The sequence below is a fragment of the Mytilus californianus genome, unplaced genomic scaffold, assembly GCF_021869535.1.
Source record: "Mytilus californianus isolate M0D057914Y unplaced genomic scaffold, xbMytCali1.0.p SCAF_9, whole genome shotgun sequence".
Lineage (NCBI taxonomy): Eukaryota > Metazoa > Mollusca > Bivalvia > Mytilida > Mytilidae > Mytilus > Mytilus californianus.
In genome coordinates, this window is record NW_026262745.1 from 44,337,279 (window position 1) to 44,364,857 (window position 27,579).

Genomic DNA, 27,579 nt, shown 5'->3' on the forward strand with positions numbered 1-27,579 from the left:
TATGGTTTTGTTATACTTTTATTTCCAATGCATTGGTATTCGTCTATTAAAATAATGGACCGTGTTTGTAATATCTCCTCTTCCTCTGGCAGATGGTCCTTCGTCATTTACACTGGGGTCTGTTGTGGTGTTTTTTGGTTTCCTGTCTTCCCCATAAATATTATGTCTCTCTGAGAATTTTATCAATCTGTCATCAGGAAAGTTGTTTCTGCCGTATGACACATTTTGATTCACTGTCAAATCTACGTTTTGTTTTTGTGGTTTTAGTGGTTTGCTTTGAAGAACTTTTTTAGGAAGTAGTCCTTTATCTACTAAAATTTTCTGGTTTCGGTAAAAATCTTCCGCCGTTTGGACATTTGGAGTTTTATCCAAATGTTTTTTATCAACGTATGCATAATGTATATCATCATAAACATTGACATTGTTGTGAATTCTGTGGTTATTTGGTGGAACGCCGTAATATTGTAACACGCGAGACAGAGTTGCAGGATGTGACGTAATGTTCTGTTTTATTTTTCGTGTCCTTGGCTGTTGTATAGGAGTTGAAGATATTCTAAAATGATCATCTCCATCCAGTGAAGTTGAACCTATAATTACATATTTCGGAAAATTACGTAAAGACTGTAAATATAGCAAAATAAAAAATAGAGGTTAGCAAAATCAGTGACGTGAAAAATATAAGGAATGGGGGGTATACATAAATGAGACAGCTTGTGCAACTCTAATACACAGTGTTAATAACCCACAGTACATCATCTAGTTTTTGATATATGTCAAGTTTCAATATCTAGAACATGTAGAAGAATAATCAAATAGAACCAGATGTGATGCGTTTGTTTAAACAATCAGAAAACAACAACAACACAGCTTATACAGTTTACTTCCTCCTTCCTCAGTGCGTTTGTGGTCAGATTTAGAACAACTTAAGTTTTGTTGTGGTTTTTGAAGCCTCTTTCAGCTTCGTTATGGATGTGGTCCTCCAAAGTTTGATTCGAGTTTCATGTAGACGAAACGCGCGTCTGGTGCTCTAAATTATAAGTCTGACTTATGTAAATTTCCGTATTTTGTAAATCATTCACAGATAAATAGAGCTTTTCTACAAATTAATAGTTGGCTCTTTCCTCAATTTTAACAATGTTGAAATGTTAAATGTTGTTTTTTGAAGAGACTAAATTCCAACCAACGTCTTTTACCCACGCATTTTAGGGATGCATATACATGTAGTTTAGTATATAACAGGTACACTAGGCATCGGACAATTTATAATAGAGGGAGTCCTTATATTTTTATTAATAATAATGCGATAACATTTAAACTTTTACGGGAAATATAAAAATTTAATATGAATAAAAATGCAAAATATACTCACCATAAGAAAATATTCCACTAGTTGATTCACGTTTGGGTATATTATTCATTTCCTTTACTTTTATAGTATGAACTCTGTTTGGCTTGTCTGCATTCTTATAGTGGCGGTAACTCACACAGACTCCTATACAACCAATAATAAGAAGAGCTAGAGCTATGGCTCCAACATAAAAAGGTACTAAATCAAATCCATCTTCAGGATCTGAAATGGAAATTATGTTATTCTATTGAAAACCCATGGGATATGGATTTACACTTTCACTTATGATACATTGAGATCACATTTTTAATTTTGATTGATCTGAACTCATATTTTTCTAATTTTCTGTTTTTTACTACAATAGTACTGACGCATAATGGTACCCGTTCTTACTGCTAACCATTCATATTTTTTGTTCAAAACCGAGTTAACACCTACTTCGAAATTACTCTTGTTATATCATATTCAGAAATGGCAGTTTTTAACCATGACGTGAATTGATCAACCCTATTGCATTTGAGGAAGGAATAAAATATTTTTTTACATTACCAAAGCTCATAATCCTTGTATAGCCTCTAAGACATATAGAGTTTCTCAAATTACACACAATATAAATAACACATAGCTGAGAGGGTGATAGAGCAGATTGTTACCCCGAGAAAAATTGTCAACTGAGGCGAAGCCAAGGTTGACAATGTTTTTTCGAGGGGTAACAATCTACTCTATCACCCTGTCAGCTATGTGTTATTTAATTTATTATACTGAATGTTCTGTCTATCTATTAAATTTCAAATTTAAAGTAATAAACTATATATGGCGTCTTGTACATAACAATCATCCGTGTTTAATAAAGCGCAAACTTGATCAAGCGTCTCCGTGAAGGGTAATTAATAGAGTATTTGCCATGGGATAGAGTGAATTGTCTCCCTCATATTAAACAATCAAAATCTGATATTTTGACATGAAGTATAATAAAATATATTGCATAAACCTAGCTAAGTCAATATATCCATTATACATGCATACATATTTCTGCAATGAAAAAACTAAAGCAATAGTTTAGCAGGTATATATTATCTGAATGCGTGAAATAATATATTATAAGCTCTATTCCTATAATATACGCATGCAATTCCTTCACATTACAGATAAAGTTTATTTATATTGCTCCACTACTTCTGTTAAAATCATATATTTTACTAGATTTATCCGCAGTCACAAATCATGGATCGAGCCCATTCATAAGTCTGAATTTCGGACATCTCAACGAACGATTGTAGTATTTTAAAGACACTGCTATTACTGTAATCTTCTGTACATTTCATTCGGCCTGAGTTTCACTAAATATTCTATGTTTTACGGACCAGATTAAAAAAAAATTTAAAAAGTTTGTGTATGCATGCCAAACTAATGTTAATATATGTATGTTAAGAGACAACCATGCATGTACTACTTATGTTTCTATCAACGTTTACGTCACATTTTCTTAACCTTTTTGCAAAAGTTCAACAGCTTTCTTTTCTCTAAATCTACCACTTTCTGTAAATGCAGTATATATAATTGGTTTAAGCAAGACAATTTTAAAAGAACTACTTTCTCGAAATATTAAAATTTTACATTTTCGTTGCTCGCTTGATATGTCACGCGTAATAATTCTATATTGCCATATTTTCATCACTTTGGTTCTAGAATTATTGGTCCTCTGAAGTGAATATGATCAAAGCCTGTTGTTTTGAAGATAAAGAAATGATGGATGCCAGTTCAGTTACAACATTTCGTATAACGGCATGTGATGGTACATTTAGTCATCATTACTCTTAAGGAGAAAATCAGAGTTAATATAAAGTGTGCAAAAAGGGCCTTATGCAACGTGTATCCCTTTTAATAGAAAATTACTGATTTGAGAGTCCTTATCATACACGTCCGTTTCTTAAAACGGAATCACATGCATTACTAAAACCTTAGTATGTGCCATCATACAAATACTAATGGCAGATAACTATCAGAAATCAGAAAGGAGTTGAAACTTATATGGTTATGAGATAAAATCCTGAAAAATCAGAAACTGTACATTCCATTCAAATCATATAGAATTACACAATCGACTTTTTTGAAAATTGTTTTAAAATGGACACTAAATCTAAGAAATATTAATTGTGCATTCATAGGAGAAAAATGAGGAATTAGATAAATTATTGGAAACTATAATAGATAAGTTGATAATATTGTAAATTATGTAAAATATACATAAGGTATAACGAAAAATTTTAAACAAATGCCAAGTATATATCATAAAATGTAGAGTATTGTAAGGTGCATATGTACTTACCACAGTTCACTATTCGAATATATATAAAACAAAACATTTTAAAACATTATTTTGAACGTACAACAGTTTCATAAAGTTGTAGGAGTGGACCAAGGACTGAAAAAATGGGAGAGGTAGTTTTATATAACGGTAAAAGTGGAGAGTAAAAATCAGAAATGATGAAATGGCTTTAAAGGGGATTCCCCTCTTAATCAGCAGCAACATTTTCAGATTGTTTTCATTGCTTTCAAAGCTTTCGGTTCCTGTTAGTATGTCATTGACCGAGGATTGCTGTTCAGGAGGGAGCTTAACCAAAGAACCTTAATTTTGAAGATGAAGTCATTTCTTCAAAAGGTTTACATATCCATCACAATTTGGCTGACTATTAAGGAATAATCTGTGTAAAAGATGTCACAGACATGTTCCACAGTCCAACCATCCTTTCCCCGTTGATGACATCATCGAATACAACTTTACTTGTAATGAACTACATGACGATTACCACTAGTGGCACAAGGACCGTTTACTTTCCTGGATCACTTCAGTCCAGCTCCAATTTTTAGTAGCGTTCTTATTGCTCAATCTTTAGTAGCGTTCTTATTGCTCAATCTTTAGTAGCGTTCTTACTGCTCAATCTTTAGTAGCGTTCTTACTGCTCAATCTTTAGTAGCGTTCTTACTGCTCAATCTTTAGTAGCGTTCTTACTGCTCAATCTTTAGTAGCGTTCTTATTGCTCAATCTTTAGTAGCGTTCTTACTGCTCAATCTTTAGTAACGTTCTTACTGCTCAATCTTTAGTAACGTTCCTACTGCTCAATCTTTAGTAGCGTTCTTACTGCTCAATATTTAGTAACGTTCTTACTGCTCAATCTTTGGTTTATCTTTTTGCACTGTTTTAGACCGTAGTTTTTCTTTTGGCCATTTCCTTGTTCGTCTTTGTTCATTGTTTTTTTTGGTATTTGATTGTCATCTCACTGGTATCTTATTATTTTTTCAGAAGTTGGATGTATACAGGAATACTATTTTTCCATTCTCATTTTTAGCCAACAAAAGTCTGAAATTCATTGTTCACGTATATCTTATGAAATAATACAAGTATTTTATTCTAACATAGCGAATTTTATTGGTGGATGGATTGTATCTTGCACATTAAAGACGAATACAAATTAACAATTCGTAGGTAGGTCGACCGGAATGAAAGGCGAGAAATGTGTACTGCCACTGTAAACTACGGGGTATATTGAAAAAAGAGCAAACATTTAGCTCTACAACAGGCTACCTACGGACCCCTCTGGCAGACAGTTACACTATGCATAGATTGTGCCACACGGGGTTTAGGGAAAACAATCTGATAAGTGCATCCTGATGTAGAAATATAAGATCTTGTGTAAATTTTTAAATCGTAAACGATATCCAGAACAAATACTAGGAGTATCATTGAATATTTTAACCACAAACTCTTTACCTACCTGAAACATCCGACATTGTCATGACAACACCAGGTGTAACAACCGATGACGATGTTTGATTGGGTAAACAAGATCCATGATATGTTGTCGCCTTCAATATATCGTCTTGCCATCGCAAAGTCTGAAATCGATTTAAAAAAATACGAGAAAATAAAATGAAATTTAATAACAAATAGAAGGTATTTTCCGTGTTCACGTGTTTAGACTTGACTGTTGTAAAGGCAAAAACCTTCGTGATCTTAATAATATTTGTTCACTAGATACTGTTGTAAGCAGGAAATCAAATTATCACTTTTTAAATGTTATGCGTCCAAAGCGCTTTTCTGGAGTTATCTTCATCAGGAACCGAAACACACGAAAAGCTACAATGTATATGACCAAAATTACAAAATGCCCTGTTAGTGTGAAAATTAATACGTTTTGTAATATGTCATGAAAATCACACTCTGAAGACCGCAAGCGAGCACGAAAGGATTCGTTTTTTTCTTAGCCATGATATTGCATACTTATGTGAACTTTTTAGCGATTTTGTTCTCAAATATATATAAACACTTACACTTCGGTGTTGACATGAATATCAATTATATGGTCATTTTTATAAATTTGCTGTTTTCAATAGTATGAATTATTCGAAATACTAAAGATTTTCCAGGCATAGATAACCTAAGCCGTATTCGGCACAACTTTTTGGAATTTTGGGTCATAAATGCTCTTCAACTTTGTACTTGTTTGGCTTTCCAACTATTTTGATCTGAGCATCACTGATGAGTCTTATGTAGACGACACGCACATCTGGCGTATTAAATTATAAGCCTGGTACCTTTGATAACTATTTACAGATATGGAACCGAAATTTTTTTGTGACATTTTCATAAAAATAAATAGATTTTTTTCGTATAAAATACATAACATAAGCACACTACATTGTCTACAACAATGAACGGTAACTCGCAACAAAATGAACGTTAATAGGGGAGGCTGGGGTAACAGAAGTTAAAATACATACAAAACAATTTTGTAAATCAACAGCATTGTGAAATTAACGTATCGTATTACAATGAACTAAAACGTGAAACTTTATTTAAATAAATTTTTAAAAGTTTATTTCATTAAATAAAAGTCGAAAGAATTAATCGCTTTGAGTCTTGTTTTCCAACCAGTTTGGTACCCTTAACAAACTGTTATATTCCTACAACTTATGCTTATATTTTTAATACTTGGCATCCTTTTAACAGCGATGAAAGAACAGACCTGATATGAAAAATATGAAAAAAATTCAACAGAAGACCGAGTTATGGCTTTGTTAAAACAGGGCACAATCAACCAAACCAAACTGTTTATTTTTATAATCAATGACAAATAATAATTCATTGGTTGTTGTTTGTTTGTGGAAAGAATTTCACAACAAATTAACAAAAAATCCAATTAGTAGATTTGGCAAAGAGGGCCTACCGTGGTGAAGGGTGGGAAGTGGGAAAAGGGAATGTTGGAAATGGGTAGGAGTTTTGCCTTGCAACAGGATATATACGGGAAACTAAAATTGTCTAGTATATCTACACGCGGTATCGGATTTTACGTCTACACTCCGACCTCACGTAGCTGTATGCTTATACATCCTGCAGACGGACAAACGGCACCACTCTTTGAAAAGACCAGTTGACCACATTTTGGTAGGATTTCAATGGAAAATAAAAAACAAAGACGTTCAACAAAGTTTGACAATGTTTCTAAACATCATCTTTCATAATAAAATATCGTACATAGCAAACCATTCTATAAGTCTGACCATTAACAAGGGCTGCATCCATATTAAGTGCGGCAAGATAGGTCGTGCTACCAGAATTTGTGTAATATAAACAACGCCAGAGTCCATCAGCTAAAATAAAATAAAAATTATATTATGTTTAGGTTAATAACTGTCATTTACTACTTATAAAATAAAATATTTTAAAACGTCACTTTAAACATTAACCATTTAGTTCGTGCTATTCATATTAATTTCCAGCATCATGAATTAAATAATAAAGTGTCTTAAATAGCTTTAAAGTTTCTCAATAACTTTACTGTTGTTTTTTTTCAACCAAATTTTAAAATGATGCAAGTGACTCCGTAAAGCCCTTGTTCGATCGTTTTCTTGTACATCTACGTTGTCATTTTTTATTGTTATATCCTATGAGGGTACGGTTAGGGTTTACAGAATAGAAAATAATGGGCAAAATATACAGAAATATTGGGGGGAAAGAATAGAGAATAATGGGGTGCTAAAATCTAAAGAATTATAGAAAATAATTGGGGAGATAAAAAATAAAGAAAAATGGCATAAAAAATTTGAAAATACAAAAATGAGCCCCCACCCGCACCCTCATCCATATATGAAACTAATATACCTGAAAATGTCAGACTGTTATCACATGAGTTGTATGTATAATTCATTTTCAGTTTGTCAGTACATGTGTCTAATTTTCCAGAACAGTTAGTAGTCCCATCAGCCGAATGAAACTGCACATTTTCAAACTTTCTTAAAATATCACTTGGACATTTTACTGCTAAACTAGCATCCGATGCGCCTGTTTAAACAAAAACAAAATGGTGACACAATGCACCTTCGTTACTACTGTAATCTCAGTTAAGAAAAGTTTCTTCTTTTCAGAAGAATTTGGGGTTCGTAAGATTGAATATAAATTTTGATTCCGAAAATGGTATCATTTCGTTAAGCAGTCCAAATTACGCAAATATCTGAAAAAGTACATACAAAACATTTTATTTAATATCTGATCATTGAATTTAAGTGCAGATCGTTGGTGGTCTGTTACAATTCATTCAAAATTTGTATCTATTTTTTTTTCAATTACACTAGAGATCGTAAAGTATCAAAATTATCTAGATAAGTTTTAAAACCGACGACAATCGAACCTAAGATATTTTAAAGGTTATATGCATCTGAGATAAGCTGTGCAGTAATGATTTCAGCGCTGGACGAAATTAAGCTAGAAATTAAAAGGTGCATGCCAGAAAATTGTAAACACAGGTACGGTTTAGGTTGTAATTAAGTTCTTTACTGTTGTCGTAAAATAATGACCGAACTCGACAACAACTATGCAAAACAAGTAATCTTAACATGAACGTATCACAAAAGAAACATTCGAAGCGCGTTTGGTAAGATTTTAAGTTTTTTTTATATGAATATAATATTTTTTTTTATATGCAAATGATCTTTTCTGTAAAACATGCCGTTTAGTAAGATTTTCAGTTTTTTTTATATAAATATAATATATGCAAATTTTGCTCATTGTTGAAGGCCGTACGGTGATCTATAGTTGTTAATTTCTGTGTCATTTGGTCTATTGTGGAGAGTTGTCTTGTTGGCAATAATACCACAACTTTTTTTTCAGATTTTTTCTGTAATTCATACCGTCCTTTATTAACATTACATAGGTTCCCACTTCAAAAGGGGTTTGTCTGTTACAAACATCGCTGTATGTCACTGTGTTTACATCTTCAGCTACGTAAATTCTGTCATTGATCGTAGCTTCTATAGCTGAAATTAAGAAAAAAGAGACAATTTTTAATTGAAGCAGAAATGTGACGTTTTGGATTATTGCATGCAGTCATTGATTCATTTTCACTAGACTCCACCGTGGCATAATCTTACTGAGAATATATTTTCACTTTTTTTTTTATCTTTTTTTTATCACCATCATATCTATAATTGGTATTTCTATGTTATTATTTTCGAAACAGTAGTCTAGCATCATTTTAAGCATCATTTTAAGCCCAAGAAACAATTATATATATTGAAAGCATATACTGTTCATATCTTGTTGGTGAAACTCTCCTTTATATATAGACTATTTTTAACATGTTTCTATTCATATGAATGTATGTTTTGGCATCAAATATATTTGCAGGAGGAGAGTGAACGCTCCTTCTTACATAACCCCCCTCAGGAATAACTGGAGGCATGTTCCGTTTACCCCCCTCCTTTTTCCACCTTTCCCCCACATACACTCACCTGTTGCTACATGATAGTAATATTTGTCAGAAGTCAAGTTGTAAAACTCAAGACATATATGTGGCCTACGAGTAACACCAAAAACATTAAAAGTGGTAGTACCTCTGGAACGAGAAAACATGTGTTTGTTATCAGTAACTTAACCTATTTTACCTATTTATATACAAGTTCACTTCCTACACTAAACTGAAGTAAAGTCTGTTAAAAGTAGGACCAATCTTCTAAATTTATGTAAATTACACGGATTATACACAAGCACCGAGTTAGTCCTTTTGAATATGTTTGAATATGAATTATCTTTTATAGTTGATGCAGATATATTTCAAGTGATTGGCATATCTTCTTTGTACCTGTAATATATTTGGTGACGAGAATGAATAAGAATATATTCATATATCTAAAAAATGAAACGCAGATTTGCGATAGTCTTCACACTTCACAACCTGCCTTCGCGTGCCTATATGTTGAAGACCGATAGATGTTTTATAAATTCATTTAGGTTTTTTTTATAGCATTGTGTTCATGGGGTTGATATTTCACAAACGTATACCCATTTCGTCATCATTTATTTCTATTAAAACAATATACAAGTCAACTGAAGTTATCAAGATATAACGTATTGATCAAGGGTTTTGTTTGTTATCGACATCATGTCTTTCAACACTGAATAAATCTTGTAGGAAGTTAGAGTCTCATGTCACAAATGAACGGCATAGATATAGTTTATCTGTCGTTGCCACACACAATTAGATCATACTGTCTGTTCTTGCTTCACTATCAAATACAATATACCACTTACATTATGTTCTAGTCATGATGAACACGGCAAGTGTTATTATTAAAGCATTTACCCTTCTATAGCACTTGGGTTCACCCACAGCTTTTGAAGGGATTCGTGCTGATTTATTTTTCGAGTTCTGTGTAGTATTTAGTTTGTCTTGTTGTCCCTCTTTTTGGGTCATGATATTGTCCGTTTTTGCGACTCAGTCATAATTTTTATTGTCCCTTTGGCTTTGTTTGTTCTCCAAGACCCTTTTCGTTTTGATGCAGTCAAACGTGAAAATTTGCTGGTGGTAGATAATTAACATGTTACCTTAGATAATACTGATCATTGATCAGGGTTTTACACTCAAAATCAACCGAACTAATTGCGACAGACAACTGTATGGAATAGCCAGAAAGTGTATTGGCTGTAAACGTTAATGTTCCTCGATCAGCACTAATCCAAGAACTTCTCAAGTCTGCCGGAAACGTACACTGTGCATCTGAAATATTCATAAGATGTTTAAACAAATATTTATTTTAACAAAAAATCGAGTAATTTCTGTTTCCTTATTTAGAATAACTAGTTAAATATATGATCGACAAAAACACAAATATATAAATCATAAAAATAGGTAAATATCTACACATTCATATGACTTGAATATTATTAGGAAGTTATAACAGTGTCATTACAAGATACCCCGTTGATAATGCTGTCCATTCAAGGTGAGGAAATAAAGGCTACATGAAATGCAGTTTTTACATCAGAGGACCGTGAGGGCCTCGGGTGTATTGCCATCGCCTAAATTTCCGCCTAATTTGCATATATATGCATATATAATTAGTTTTGGAATGATAACCGACCTATAAAAATTATAGACCCGCGGACATTATATAGTGCAAAATAAAATTCCTTATCGCTTCTTTTAAATTCATGTTTTCAATGGATACTCAGATTTTTTTTTTTTTAAATGCAAAGTAATAATATGAAAATGTTTTGTCGTTAGAAATATTAGTATATTAATCAAACAATCTTCAATATCAATGACGTACCGAAAAATTGTTGTTGCGGATGAATACCACGAATGCGCACTTATCAAGAGGGCAAGAGCGAACTTGAAGAAACACGAGAGAAAATCAATTCACGCAATTATACACAGAAAGGTAATTATATTTCAATTATTTGATTTGGAGTAACCTTTTTTAAACCGTTTGTAGCATATTTGTCTATAATATTAATCTCTCGGGGTAAACAGTGTCTTGCTAACTCTCTAGTTTTTCTAACTTTATCAAAATTAGGAGACGTCAAACAGTGGTCAAGTGACATTTTAGATAAGGTTCTGTTTAGTGGTGATAATCTTTATAACTCAATTAAAAACAAAGGTTTAGCACACAACCTTTTGCTACCGACAGATCTACCAACTTACTTCTTTTATCAGAAAAAATATTTTTCTTTAACATTAAAAGAGACATATTCTGGATACATAGACAATTTTGTTGATTCTTATCCTTTTCTATCATTAGAAACATGTGTACAACTGCTATTGTTTTTTATACACTATGGTCATGGGAGAAGTCGTTACAAAGCTAGTGTAGATATGATCTTAGTGGTGTTAGATTATGGAATTGCATTGAAAAAAATAGATGAGAGGGTTTATGTTTTTGACTCCCATAGCAGAAGCAATTATGGTTTGTGCATTGAAAATGGTAGTTCGATAATGGTTGAACTAAATAGAGATGTCTACAGCATATGTAGTTTTCTAAGGTCTTTAATTCGTTCCCTTACATGTGCAGATCTTGAAGAAATAGAATTTAACTGTCAGTTTTTATCAGTGACTGAAATCTGAGACTACTATAACACAGAGATTGGTCACTTCCCGTATTGACCAGTCAAATAGTAATTAATTGTAAGTCTTCGATCACGTGACTCGGCACGTGACTCGCAATGATTGACAAGAAGGATTCGACCGCCATTTTTGACAGCGAAAGAGAAAATAATAATTAACAAATGTGGATTTATAAAGAGTGTTATGTTCCGGTAAGTGTGAATATAAGATTTGACATGTTCATAAATGTTGGTTTATAAGCACTTTAAATAAAATAAGTGCAGTTATAGACTTGAATTTACCGACCAAACCGGAAAGTAACCTCGAGTTATTACCAGTCCGTGGGACAGGGTCAATGATCAACTCACCCATAACTTACATTCAGATGAACAATCTGTTTTCCGGATAATGTATGTGCAAGCCTTAGTAATTAACCGATGTAATGATGTAAAATTTGTAATTATATGAAATTCCAATTTTTCTGTATCAGTAAGTTCCCGCTGCAGAACTGAGAAACACACGAGACAAGTTGCACACACAACATGAGGTCTGATAGGTGAATTTGTATTGTTAGTGAAAGAAATTTAGATTTATATTTGGTTCCCTTGATAATATATATGCAGTCTATACATGCTAGTATAATAATATTATGCAATGAAAATGTGTCACCATGTGACATACCAGTACATCATGAGTTCCTAAATAGACGTATTTTTTTTTAAATAATTGACCCAAACATGATGTAAAAAGTACATGCACCTTTGGTCTGCATCCTTTATCAGTTTAACTATTTTGATCCATATTGACATGATTGGTCAATTACTGCTGAGTCTCAAGTCTCTGTCTTAAAAATTAATGAATTGCCTATGCAATTTTATAACTTGACAAAGATTATTTCTTTTTATTTATAATATATTCTTTATTGTAGGAATACCCCCAGAAAGAAATCACGCATTAGAAGAAGGGAGAAGTACTACAGGAGAAAATGACTTTTTTTAGTATTTTTTTTTAATTTCATTGAATTTGTCATGCTTGTCTTACATGGAGAAATAAATATTTAAGTCTTTGAATATACATTTTTATTATTATATACATTAAAACTAAGACAGAAATGCAGAAATTCACTAACACGCTCAGTTTGGATAACAGTTCAATGAAAGAAAAAAAACAAGTAACCACACATCTTTATATATTAAAGGAATAGCCACCTGAAGCAAACTTTAAGGAGATTTTTATATATTTTTGCTAATGATCATCAGACAACTCCTTTAGTCCAAATGAAGTTCAATGAAGTGGATGTAAGTTATTGGAATGCACCGTAATTACCTTCAACAATGAGAAAACCTATACCGTGCAGTCAGCTTCAAAAGTCCCCAACATGGAAAATATATAACAATTCACTAGAGAAAACGAAGTGTCTACAATAACAAAGCAATTTACGAAAATTCAAATATGACGGACATGAACCAACAGCAACCACTGAATTACAGGCTCCTGACTTGAGAGGGGCACATAAAGGATGTGACAATGTTAAATATTTTTAGGCGCTCATCACCACCACTAGCATGGGACATTGGTGTAACGACATAACATAAAAACAAACTTTAAACATAATTTGAAAATAGTTCATTTCGGTTTAATCAGGCTGACTGTACATGAAATATTTGCCATTGACAAGCAGTTGTGAATCGAAGTTGAATTTACAAAAAGGTGACATCAATATATGCTATCATATTTAACATTCTTGTTTAGATCTGACATTGCTACGTATTTATACATTCCGCATTATTTTTGGATTCTCAGAATTTTCACATGGTAATCTGTCAGCAGTTACCCAACAAAAAATGTTATAGGGAACCTATTTACAAAGCATCATGCCGACAACAATTAACATGGTTTGTCACCAAACATTGAACAAGCACATTTATATTTGCTGTGGCTAAAAAAACTAAAGCAAATCACAACTCTTTTCATCTGAGTTGCTCAATTATTAGGGTTACAAAAAGTATAGCGATATAACTAAAACATACGACACGTTAACAATAGACAATATTCAAATTTTCAAAAACTTTACGGCTCTGTATTGAAGCACAAAATTTCTTGTCTGGGATTTTGAAAGAGGGCACATATTTCTGGTGTTGAAAAAATGTCATCGTAATTTACACTAATGTGGTTCTATTTATGTTAACATAGAGATAATTTGATTATTCAGTCACGTAATTTTGAATCTTCTTCGTTCTACATTTACATGTACTTGCGGTTGATGCTTCTTTTGGAGTTTTTGTAGTTTTTGCAGTCTTTGCAGCAGGGACGTATAGTCATCCTCAGATTCAATATCTGATGCAGTATATTCACCACGTAAAAGATCAAGATTGAGATCACTATCATCCCAAGATAAAAAATCAATGTTACTGGACATTGTGAATTGAAAAATGAAAATGCCGGCGATATTTTGGGAACATATATATAATTTGTAGGGCTTATGTTTGCTTTATGTATCCATTGCAGTTATAACCTCTTTGCTGATCTGTTACGTAAGGAAATTACTCATTTACCTTTAATGAATTTTTTTCTCTCTTCTGTGATCGCCGCTTATTACATTGTTTGCAAAAACTTGACCTAATTATCAGACGGAAATTTAAAAAAAAGTGTGGGGGGGGGGGGGGGTTGAAACTTGTTTGAAAAAAATTTACGTTGGATAATCTGAATGAGGGTCTGGATGGGGGTTCTTTATTTCCTATAATTTCTATGCCATTTTTCTCTATTCTTTAAATCTTAATAACTTATTATTTTCTGTTCTCTATTCTTTATTTTATTTTTAAACCCCATCCACACCCTCCTGAATCCTACCACAAGTGCACCGACGATATTTGACAAGGTTTACTACAATAAACTTTTTTATTGGGCACTCAGCAGTGAAATACCTTACAAGTATAGAATAAAAGTTTACTGCAATAAACGGAGCCTCGTGTACCTTGGGCACCCAGCTGTGAAACAAAATTCATCTCCCATGCTTTTGAGACTACCTATCTTTACAGTTAAAATATTTGTATATTAGATACAATTAACGGACGTGTAGCAAAACAATGTAACTGTAAGATTGATAAGATTAATCACATTCACATTTTCAAGAGTGGCCGCATAATAACAAACTATTAACAAATTATTAATGATTAAAAACAAAAATTTAAATATGAATAGAGATAACTGCATTTGAAAGATAAAACTATATTCTTTTTTTTTTATTAATTCAATTTTGTTTTTAAATTATTTTTAAAAGAAAAATAATAATATCCGATACTGTTATAGTATTCTCAGTGATAGGTGATATATGTCGTCTGCTACGGTCGAATACGAAACTACGTTAAAATAACGTAGCTAACTACCGGAGACTCAGATAATCCGACAAATCTATAGTGACCAATCTCTGTGTTATAGTAGTCTCAGCTGAAATAGAGCGTTACTATTTTTTTTCAAAAAAAGAACAAATTTATATATTGGATAATCATGATTACAACAGTACAGCATGTACAGGTCTAGGTAGTTTTGAAGATTCAATAATCGATAAAACGTATAAAAACCAGGGGTGGAAGAGAAAGTTGGAAAGTAACACAGAAGCATTAGACAACACCATGAACACTGTTCTGCAAGAAATTCCTTGTAAAGATTATGAAATAGTCAATCAGGAGCAACCTTATAACAATACATGCATAGCCATAGGGTCGAAGAAGTGTAAAATTGATAGTTTGGGTAATGCACATGACAAGATTGTAGACAATCAATCTGTAAAGCAAACATCATGTGATATCATAACAACTTTTAAGAAAGTATACAGTATATCGCACATCCTTTTCTTTTTAAATCAGTCGGAAAGAAACTCTGTTTCATTTATTTTTTACCACTCATCCCTATCTGTCTATATTTTTCTAGAAGTTTTATCTACACCAAATTAGGACATGGTAACTGGTTCAACATCCGGGTTGTTTGGTTATAGAAACCCAACTTCTTGGTTCTATCCGGGTTCTTTTCTAATATTCCTGTTGAACTTTGAGAAGATATCCGCAAGTATCCGAATAAAGAGATAAAGTAGGTCCAAGAAGCTTACCTTGTTTTATATCATTTATACATTCCAGCATCGCTGGAAAATGAAGCTGTAAGGTAAATGCCTTCTCATTTTAATTTTTTAACATGGGGAAACTGGACAAAAATATAACATTGTATGCATCTTAACCCAAATATACATGTGCAGTATATCTAACATCCGTTTTTAGAATCAGAGTCGTTCCGTTTTCATTTATTTTTCACTACTCATTTCCGTCTGAGAAGTTTTAAAAACACTGATTAGGACATGTCGTTCATTTGGCCAATGATATGTGCATATAGCACTTCGATCCTTTTGTAGTAGCGGTGAGCATCTGGGACATCCATTTCCCTTTTCATATATTTTAAAAATATGTATCCTACATGTATCATGCAATGCGGGATTAAGCTGTTCCGCAGAGAAATAAATAGATTTGACAAAAATCTGATGCACATGACACCCCACCAAGACTATGTCTCTAATTACGATTAACCACAAGCCCTACTGCCATGGCCAATATAAAAATCAGTCAGGTAAATTAATTTGTTCACCACTAGCCATATAACCTAGCCTACACCAGTAAATTTCATCACTGGTAAGAGGCCTTACAAGTTACAATTTTAATACAGGCAATGTAAAGTATAAGAAATTTGATTTAAGATTGATTTTCGGTATAGAAAGTCAAGAAGCTTTTCAAAGACTGAATTCGCCCTGAAAAAAATGCCTCACCAAAAAAAGCCATATAAACCAAAAGAAATTCCATGAATTACTGATTTTCAGGTTTGTAAGGGAGAATTTTCCTCGTACCAGGAGACAATAGACCATATCGCTAATTGAATATCAGAACACTTGACCTGATAATCTGCTACACTTGAAGTATTGACGTCATACAACAATCACTTTTCCTTTGTGGCGTCACACATTTTGTATTGTGAAGTCAAAATTTTACAGGAACCTTTGTGATGTCCAGAAATGACAGACAAATAGCGAACGGGATATCCAGGTTACCAGAAAGTTGAATATGTTGTTCGCATCTTAATTGCACGGGTCTGAAGGGAACAAGTATTTGAAATTCTTTGTGGGGGAGGGGGGGAGGGATTTATCCGACATAACATTCATTTTCACCAGTTACTATAGAGGCTTACCTTAAAGTCTGATAATACTGTGCTCATCTAGCAAGTTGGTTGATTTAATAGTTCATATCATTAAAACTGAGGGTCGAATCAAATCACAAGAATCATATGGGTCATGATTCAGGGGTGGATCCAGCCATTTTTAATAGGGGGATTCCCAACCCAGGATAAAGGGGGGTTCCAACTATATGTCCCCATTCAAATGCATTGATCGTCAAAAAAAAGGGGGGGGTTCCACCGACCCCCCTGGATCCGCGACTGCGACTCCACAGCTAATACAAATGTTGAAAAGGACCCAAATCAGTTAAGGAACCAGAGCTACAGCATATATAATAATAAGAAGATGTGGTATGATTGCCAATGAGACAACTCTCCACCAGCCTGAGACCATATGTCATTGAAGTTAACAACTATAGGGTACCGCGTACGGTCTTCAACAATGAGCAAAACCCTTACTGCATTGTCATGTATGAATATTAAAGGGTGAATGTCACTATGAATACTATGTAAATAATGTTTAAGAAAGGAGCACATATAGATTTATCGACTTAAAATAAAATTTACTCTAATACATATATTTTTGTACTTGGAAGAAATTAATTTGCTACATGTTTTTATGGGTCAAGCTAGTCCTATATATATATATATATATGTATGCCTTTGCGTCATCTTTTCATTAGGACCCCGCCGAATGGCGGACGCCCTATAGTGATCAGTCTGTTCGTCCGTCCTTAACAAATTGTGTCCGCTCTATATCTAGAGAACCGTTATGATTTCAAAGTTTATAGTTGACATGTGTATTAACCAACACCAGAGGGTGTGTCATAATGTATGTACAACTTCCTAGGTCAAAGGTCAAGGTCAAAAACTATGGTTTTAGTTGAAAACCTATGTCCTATGGTAAAGATCGTGTCTGCTCAAAATCTTGAGAACCGTTATGATTTCAAAGGTATACTTGGCATGTGTTTTAACCAACACCAGAGGGTGTGTCATAATGTATGTACAACTTCCTAGGTCAAAGGCCAAGGTCAAAAACTTTGGTTTTAGTTGACAACCCCATGTCCTATGGTAAAGATCGTGTCCGCTCTATATCTTGAGAACCGTTATGATTTCAAAGTTTATACTTGACTTGTATATTAACCAACACCAGAGGGTGTGTCATAATGTATGTACAACTTCCTAGGTCAAAGGTCAAGGTCAAAAACTTTGGTTTTAGTTGACAACCCCATGTCCTATAGTAAAGATCATGTCCGCTCTATATCTTGAGAACCTTATGATTTCAAAGTTTATATATATATACTTGACATGTATATAAACCAACACCAGAGGGTGTGTCATAATTTATGTACAACTTCCTAGGTCAAAGGTCAAGGTCATAAACTTCAGTTTCAGTTGACAACCCCATGTCCAATGATAAAGATACAAATTTTTTACCACACATTATTCACAGCGGGGCCCACAGAGATGGCTCCCATCTCAATGATCACGAGTAGTCATTTTGAACATTGGGAGGAAAGCAATATATTTTTAACACTATATTCTACATGCATATCTACTTTAAAAGTATTGTGATGTTACAACAAAAACTTATTGTTGACAATCTTTCATATATTTGCAAGATTTTATATGAAGAATATAGAATCATTGATTGCTTGAGGCCAGTTTATATTTTACTGTGAATGTAAAACTAAGGAGATGTGGTATAATTGCCTTAGAGACAAATATGAGCCCAAATTGTCGTGGATGAAAGACGTAAGCAACAGGAAACTCATTTTAAGCAATTTCTTTAAACATTTATATTGGTCAGAATATTTATCTGTATTAAAAACTATACTGTTTTTCATTTCTCGTTTCAGTGTTTTTTAAGCAGTGGCTGTACCTTTCCGGTTACTATTCATGTGTTGTGTATTATGTATCGTAACACTTTATAGTTACTGGACAGGTTGAATTTAGGCGACAAAACATCCAAACAGCACTAGATCATTAAGATCATTTGCGATTCCAGCTGATTTCAGATAAGTAATAAAAGATAAAAGAAAGTTAGAAAGCTCTAGTTCATGTAACCGATTTTATTAGATGATTGATAAATATTGAATACAGAAAAAAGCTTAACAATGATCGTAATACTGAAAATGTAAGTTTTGTGATTGAAATGAAAGTAGATCATGACATGATGTGCCTACCCATGGGAAGTCGCATACAGCAAGTCCAGTGATATTGGCAATATCCAGTACGTATAATTAAAATTTAAATTTAAAAGATTTTGCATTGTTATCAAAGTGGTACATGCATGACATGTATTATTGTATGTAGGCAACTGGGGAAAACAGATCTCCTTGTGAAATGGAAACAGATCATGACATGATGTGCATATAGCAAGTCCAGTGATATTGACAATATCCAGTACGTACAGATGAAAGAGACCAGTACTGATAATTGAAATAAAAATTTAGAAGATTTTGCATTGTTATTAAACCAGTACTGTATTATTGTATGCAGGCAACTCGGGAAGACAAATCTCCTTATGATATCTTATATATTTAATGCCAATATATAGTTTAATTAAAAATGGGGGTTTGTCATAGACACAAAATTATAACGCAGGCTTACAGACTTCATATGAAGCACCTTAATAAAGTGCAGTCACCAATCTGAATAGTAGAGTGTATGTCTATGATATCATTTCAGCAGACTATGAGGTTAAGCTCACTTTCAGTAACCCCAAACACTCTTTAATACAATATAATATTGTAAATTACTGTTTCGTTTTATTTGTATTTTTGTAATTCATCACAATTAAAGTCACCAGTTTTAGATTTATGCGCTTTTCCTATATATTTTTTATATGTACCATAAATAATAAACAATCATTTCAGCAGACTATGAGGTTAAGCTCACTTTCAGTAACCCCAAACACTCTTTAATACAATATAATATTGTATATTACTGTTTCGTTTTATTTGTATTTTTGTAATTCATCACAATTAAAGTCACCAGTTTTAGATTTATGCGCTTTTCCTATATATTTTTTATATGTACCATAAATAATAAACAAACACCAAATATGTGAATTTTTTTTTAAAAGATAAAAGACTTTTCAATTGAGCGATTAAACTTAAGTCACCTGGTCATATATATAAAGAAACATATAATGCAAAGATGTCAGCCTTTAAACAAAACGGCCACCGGCTTTCACAGAAACAGATGCCAGCATCCAAAGGAAATGACTGTCAGCATTCAATTTATAATGTGTTGAGACAACTTTTACTTACAACTGGGATTCCAGCATCCCTGAGATTAAGGATGAACATCCAATTTTTCTAATGGGATGGCAGCATCCAAAGAGAAAGTTGAGTCTGCATGCATATACATGTAATTGGGATGCCAGCATCCAAACAAAAGGTATATCAAAGTCTATATATATGTTAGATGCCAGCATCCAAATGATGGTGTGTTCAATATGGAACTTTATAAAGCCATATCAGCATCCTGCAAAGATGAAGATGCTATTTCCATGTTTTTATGCCCCAGCCAAAGCGGAGGGGGCATTTAGTTTTACCCTTGTCCGTCTGTACGTACATACGTCCGTACGTCCCAAATTTGGTTTCCGTTCTCTAACTTAAGTTTGCCTCAAACAAACTTATATACAATGCTTATTTCCACAAAACACAGATCAAGTTTGAATTTTAGTGGCGTCACTTTAACCTTTCTAGAGTTATGCCCTTTATAAATGGAAAAATTGCAAAATTTTTCATTTCCGTTCTCTGACTTAAGTTTGCCTCAACCAAATGTTATGAAACTTATACACAATGCTTATCACCACAATACACAGATCAAGTTTGAATTATGGTGGCATCACTTTTACTGTTCTAGAATTATGCCCCTTTACAATAGCAATTTTTCATTTTTTTCAAAAAATATCAATGATGCCATTGTTCAAGTAATTTTTATACGACCGCAAAAAAATTTTGCTGTCGTATATTGGTATGACGTTGGCATCGTCGTCGTCCCAAGACACATTGGTTTTCGCACTCTAACTTTTGTTTAAGTGAATGAATCTCTATGAAATTTTACCATAAGGTTCAATACCACAAAAGGAAGGTTGGGATTGATTTTGGGGGTTATGGTACCAACAGTTAAGGAATTAGGGGCCAAAAATAAGCATTTTTGTAACTTCCAGACATAACTTGTGTGTTAGTGTATGGATCTCTCTGACATTGTACCACAAGGTTCCATATCACAAAGGGAATGCTGGGATTGATTTTGGGGGTAATCCTCCAAATTTTAGGAATTAGGGGCCAAAAAAAGGGGAAAAAAACAAACATTTTTCTAGTTTCATGACAATAACTTGTGTGTAAGTGTATGGATCTTTATGAAATTGTACTACAAGGTTCCATATCACAAAGGGAAAGCTGGAATTGAGTTTGGGGGTAATTGCCCAAAACGTTAAGGAAAAAGGGGCCAAAAATAAGCATTTTTCTAGTTTCCAGACAATAACTTGTGTTCAAGTGTATGGATCTCTCTTAAATTGTACTGCAATGTACCATACCACAAAGGAAAGGCTGGGATTGATTTTGGAGGTAATTGCCTCCAAATTTTAGGAATTAGGGGCCAAAAAGGGGCACAAAAACAAGCATTTTTCTAGTTTCAGGACAATAACTTGTGTGTAAGTGTATGGATCTTTATGATATTGTACTACAAGGTTCCATATCACAAAGGGAAAGCTGGGTTTGAGTTTGGGGGTAATTGCCCTAAACGTTTAGGAAAATGGGGCCAGAAAACAAGCATTTTTCTAGTTTCCAGACAATAACTTGTGTTCAAGTGTATGGATCTCTCTGAAATTGTACTGCAAGGTACCATACCACAAAGGGAAGGCTGGGATTGAGTTTGTGGGTGATGAATCATAAGGAGGTTCAAAAAATTTGGAGGGGGGATTTTTTTTCCTTTTTTTTCTTTAAAATTTTCCATTTTAAATTGGTTATTTCTGATTTATATATAAAAGCAAATAATAATGATATGGTTTGAATAGGTAAATTAAAATTTTTTAAGTTCTTAGACCACATTCATTCTGTGTCAGAAACCTATGCTGTGTCAAATATTTAATTACAATCCATTTATTTTTTATAATCCGCCAACACATTTTTAAAATATCCTGTATACAAAAATAAAAGTTGTTAATTGAATAAAACAACCACTCAACTACAAAAGGCAATGAAAGAATTATATAGGCATCCGATATTTTTTAAAACCATATAACTGGATTAAATCAAATATATGGGATCATGTAAAATTAAAAAAAACGTATTTTGGTATATGTGGATATTTTAAGGAATATCAAATAGAAATTTACAACGTATTATAGGAAAAGAGAGGTTCACAAAGGGTTAGAATGGCCCTAAATTGGTCAAGCAATTACAAATTTCAAATAAATAGAAATGTTAGTGATAATTCTATTAAGACTAAAATATACTATTTTGGCACCTACTATTAAATATCTTCAAGCTATGACCCCATAATTATACATTATTTGTATTTTTGGTCAATTTTGTCTGAAATTAATATGTTTTTTGCATAATTAACCATGGCTGCCATACAATTCCAAAAAGTTTTTATTTTGATGAATTCTTTATCAAATTTTGAATCTTTTGGTTACAAAACATTTTGGATTGTAGGTGGTGCCCAAATTTTCGTAAAGCTTTCATGTCTGAAAATTGCACCAAATCATTATATTTGGATAAAATGGGCCTATTAATTTGGAGAATATAATGTACTATTATGAAAGAACTGATTTATTGAGCGTTAATAAATTTTGAAATCGACCAATTTACGAACCAAATTGTGAACTATTTGGAGTTTTATTGTAAGATTTATATTTTAGACCGCTCTGGGCTATAAATGAACCGTGTCCTTTGAATAAGTGATTTCACAATAACCATAATACTAAGTACCTGTTAGAAAATAGCACTTTAACAGTACATTGTTAAAGATGAATATATTCCAACAATGACCAATATTAATGATGTAATGAGATTATATATATACTGTTTTATATTGTTTTATATTGTTACATATATAAATGAAAATTGAAACCAAACTGTTGTCATTATTTAAAAAAGAGACACGAAAAGGGAGGTATGATTGGTAATCAGACACAGAAACAAAATGATGAAAAAGAAATAAAGCTTACCATACAACATCTTTACAATCAGAAAAAAACTATACTAAAATCAGTTAGAAATAGCCATGAAATGACAAATATTAAACAATATAAATCAGAAAACTAATGGCCACATCAATGTACAAACAGAAAATCAAAAGATATACACCAAAGAATTACAAGCCCTGTTTTACAGGCCTCTTACTAAGGACCGACGCATTCATATTGAAGTTGTGATCTATATGTATGGTGCAAAATCATCTCATTGCGAAAACCAGTGGTGTCAAAGTACTAAATCGGATCAAAGTAAAAAAAAAACGAACATTTGAAAAACTATCCAGATGTTGTTAGATTCAATTAACAATAATACCATCATTAGTGAAAGGCTATCTACCTCATATAATACATTGTAATATTTACAATGAACCATCTAATAATTAAAAAACAGAACCTATAGCTGCTGATTTTTTTTCGCATAATAAATAAATGATATGAAGTGTTACAATAAAACAAAGATAACTCAGTGAAGCTATTTATAACATTTAAAAAGATTGTGTCGACTGCAACAAAATCTGGAATAAGCAAGAATAAGATATAGTAATCTTGCTGTGTAAACATTAGCAATTGATTCGAAAACAAAATGTTTCATAAAATAGAAGACCTGGATACTACATACATTGTTTATAAATTGCCAAATGTAGAGCAGGATCTGCTTACCCATCCAGACCACTTGAAATCACCCAAACTATTGGTGGGGTTCGTGTTGCTCAGGCTTTAGTTTTCTATGTTGTTTCTAGTGTACTCTTATTTGTCTTTTTCAGTTTTAGACATGGCATTGTCAGCTTATTATCGATATATGAGTTTACTGTTCATGTGGTATCTTTCACCCAAATATTACAATTTATCTGTTTTAATATGATTGTCTTGACCTCTTTCTCATAATTCAGTGACTACTCAAAAAATTATTTGCTATGTTGATTCTCTGTTATAAGTAATAAGCTTACGATTTTTGCATGTGTGCAACTATACGGTCCTAATGCCAATCTAGCAGTTCTCATTTGACCACGTAAACATTTCATGGATAATTCACAAAAATAAGTTTCTTACTATAAGACGGTATCTCAGATATGATAGCAAATTATATTATGTGTACTATATTGTAAGGTGAACATCTGTCTGGCAGGTATTATATAAACACCTGTCATTTATCAATAATCCAACATAACATGAGGTCCTCTGATGTTCAGTACTTCAGTACTTTGATTTAGATTTTGGTCCGCCCATTGATTCAACAGATGTTTCTCCACTCGAATTTTACAGTTGTTTTTTTTTAAAACATCATTAAGTACTGTTCATTTTATTTCTATTTAAAAAAATGATTTTTACCTTTCTAGATATCAAACAAAAATAAATATATTAAACATATTTATGAAAGGCGAAATATTTTCGTACATTTGTATATATCTTTTATGTGGCCTAAATATCATATAAAAATAAGAAGATGTGGTATGATTGCCAATGAGACAACTATATCTTTTATGTGGCCTAAATATCATATAAAAATAAGAAGATGTGGTATGATTACCAATTAGACAACTATCCACAAGAGACCAAACAACACAGAAATAAACAACTAAATGTCACCGTACGACCTTCAACAATAAGTACCACTTGAACCCATACCGCATAGTCAGCATGCTCTTTTTATAATTCATTGGTACACTTATTACTATTTTCTTATAATTACATTAGACGTATGTTTCATTATAATACGTTATTCTGATTGGCTACACTACAATCTCGCGTTATTCCTTAATCAACTTCATTACACAATAAAATTTATCATTCATGATGACACGAGGTCCCACAATAAAGTGCACAGGTAAATTAAATAAAAACTTGATTAAAATCGTGTTTTCATGATCCTAGCTAAAAAATGTAATTATAAGTATTGAATGCTTCTTTTTGTAACTTCATAGGTTGTAAAAGCGTTGACCGTGCGCGCGCTTCATACAAAATGTACTTCGGTCAACGCTTTTACACCCCAATGAAGTTACAAAAAGAGGCATTCAATTCTTAAATAATAATCCATGTTAGAAGGAGTTATTTCCAGTTAACAATCTAGATCTGTGCCTACCGGTACTTTTTTTTTATAAATTTGTCACAATCCTCGACTTTATTCATAATTGATTTGTTTTTATTATTTACTATATATTTGTATAAAGTTCATTATATTTCCCTAAATGCTAACTTAATGTTTTAGAACTTAAGGTTCTTTATTACCTTTTCTGATTGCTACCTTGTTTGACTGATTACGGACTTTAACCAGTTGTACCTTAATTCGTAGAATACCAGCTTACTTTTCCGAAGCACTTTGAATCACTTCCGGTTTTGATGGAAATTCGTTTAGTTCAAAACTTTAGTTTAAATTATTTATGTATACGACTTTTTCTCAGACTGTTCATATATTTCGTTGCTATTAATTTTTCTAGTTCTTATATAATCATCTAGATAACAAAATTCTGTGCGCACGGCAGGTTTTTTTTCATGGAACAATCTTTCCATGGTACTCCGGGTCGATATCAAAAGATCGGAAATACAAATGGAAAAACTTCTTTAAGAGCATTAGAATATAAATTGGTCTGACAGAACAGCCAAAAACTTTTAGTCTAAGTAGAACAGCCAACATCTCAAGGTTAACTTTGAGTTCAATTTAAAAAGGTTGGTGGGTATGAACTGCGGGGCGGTAAACGAACGCAATTGGTTTCATCTACATGGTTTATAGATGGTGTTTATGTCGCTAAAACGTTTTTTTTTTTGTAGTGTTGACCGTCGTTAATTTTGTCTGATTGTCAGTTTTCTGAGGGTCTGGATGGGGGGTTATCCATTTCTGTATTCTTTCATTTTTTTGTCATTTTTTCCTATTCTTTATATTTTAACAATTCATTATTCTCTATTCTTTATACTTTTTAATCATTATTTTCTATTCTTTTTACTTTTTCATCATTATTTTCTATTCTCTATATTTTAGCACTTCATTTTTCCCTCTTATTTATTTTTTTGTCCATTTTTCTCTATTCTTTATATTTTTTGCTCAGTATTCTCTATTCTGTAAATCCCCATCCGCACCCTCTTTTCTGTTGGCCATGTTTTTTATCATTGATTTATGATTTTTTATCGCCCTTTTAGTGTCTTCCTATTATTTAAAACTGTTACACGTGTTTTTATAAATATGGCACTCGTTTGAAACCGACTTGTATAATGTGGAAAGAGTTGGGTTTTTTTTATGTTTAACTTAATGGATGGATTCGAGAAAGAATCATTATTGTGAAAGGTTATCTTCTTTGTTTGAATAGTCATAATTGTATACAAATAGAATCGAATTCAGCTTTAGAAAATACCTTTCAAACAGAGACAAAACTCTAGTAAATACAAGAGACAAGAGCGATCATAGCTTTAAATTTTACAAAAACAAGAAATATGCCTTAGTCAATAAGCTTTCAATCATATACTATATAGACTAAGTTAAAGCTTCATTTCAATACATAAGGTATATGAAAACAGTCATACACTACCTTATACATCATTTGGTTTCTGGTGGAGAGTTGTATCATTTGTAATCATACCGGGTCACATCTTTTTTTTATACACATTAATTTGGAATAATAATAAATGTTTTACTTTGATTCTTCACTTTGATTTTAATTACAATAAAACTCACCTGTCTGTATAACTATATGAAAAATAAACAATCCGAACTCAGAAAATTTCATTTCACAACAAAATCCGTACCGCTCATTCTAAACGGGTCCTATCTAGATATCTTCGAGATAAACAAACAAACAGTTATTCCTTACATAAATTAAAATGATGTAAATAGCATTTACATATTTTCTTCATAACACGACGGGTGGTTACTGAAGCAGTTCATATCATATGACTAATTGAGAATGTATTATACTATACTCATTTATCAGTTCAATTTTTATTGAAATCTAATTTCAATAATCAATTTAAAAATACTTTCAAATTAGTATTCTACATTCAATTTGTTAAAAATAAACATTATTATTTAAATAAAAATGTATTCAGTAATATACTAATACTGCGAAGTGCATGCTACTTTCCAATTGAAATGTAATACATAATGACGCTATTGTTGATTGGGTATCAATACCCACCCTGCATCATTTTTCACATATTTAAAGTTAAAGTTTGCTCGCTTTGATTAACTTTGAACACTGGACCGTTGTTCATCCTTTCTTATATTTGAATGGATACGATTTTCAATTGCAGATCATAAATACTGATATTATAAGTAGAAATTACATATTCAATACATGTGAACTGGTACATGAAAAGTCAGTTCATTCTACCTTCCCTTTCACTAATCTTATTCAAATATTTTTCGTATGATTTTACACTCCTTTACATATTATATAAAATACATACATACATTAACATTTGGAAGAATTGCTTTC

At 32.4% G+C, this 27,579-nt stretch overlaps 1 protein-coding gene and 1 long non-coding RNA gene across 2 annotated transcripts; one reads left to right on the plus strand and one right to left on the minus strand.

Moving 5' to 3' along the window:
* On the minus strand, positions 1–27,149 carry LOC127716089 (uncharacterized). Its single transcript, XM_052222174.1, has 10 exons — positions 26,820–27,149; positions 10,230–10,401; positions 9,137–9,240; positions 8,537–8,662; positions 7,512–7,691; positions 6,885–7,000; positions 5,125–5,245; positions 2,840–2,887; positions 1,370–1,570; positions 1–587 (listed from the first exon to the last, which is right to left on the minus strand). Exons 1-10 carry the CDS (start codon positions 26,869–26,871, stop codon positions 19–21), a joined length of 1,689 nt encoding a protein of 562 aa, XP_052078134.1. The 5' UTR covers positions 26,872–27,149; the 3' UTR covers positions 1–18.
* On the plus strand, positions 11,749–12,797 carry LOC127716109 (uncharacterized). The gene is made up of 2 exons (XR_007988758.1): positions 11,749–11,939; positions 12,656–12,797. It is a non-coding gene; the product is annotated as an uncharacterized LOC127716109 (long non-coding RNA).
* Positions 27,150–27,579: the final 430 nt, after the last annotated feature.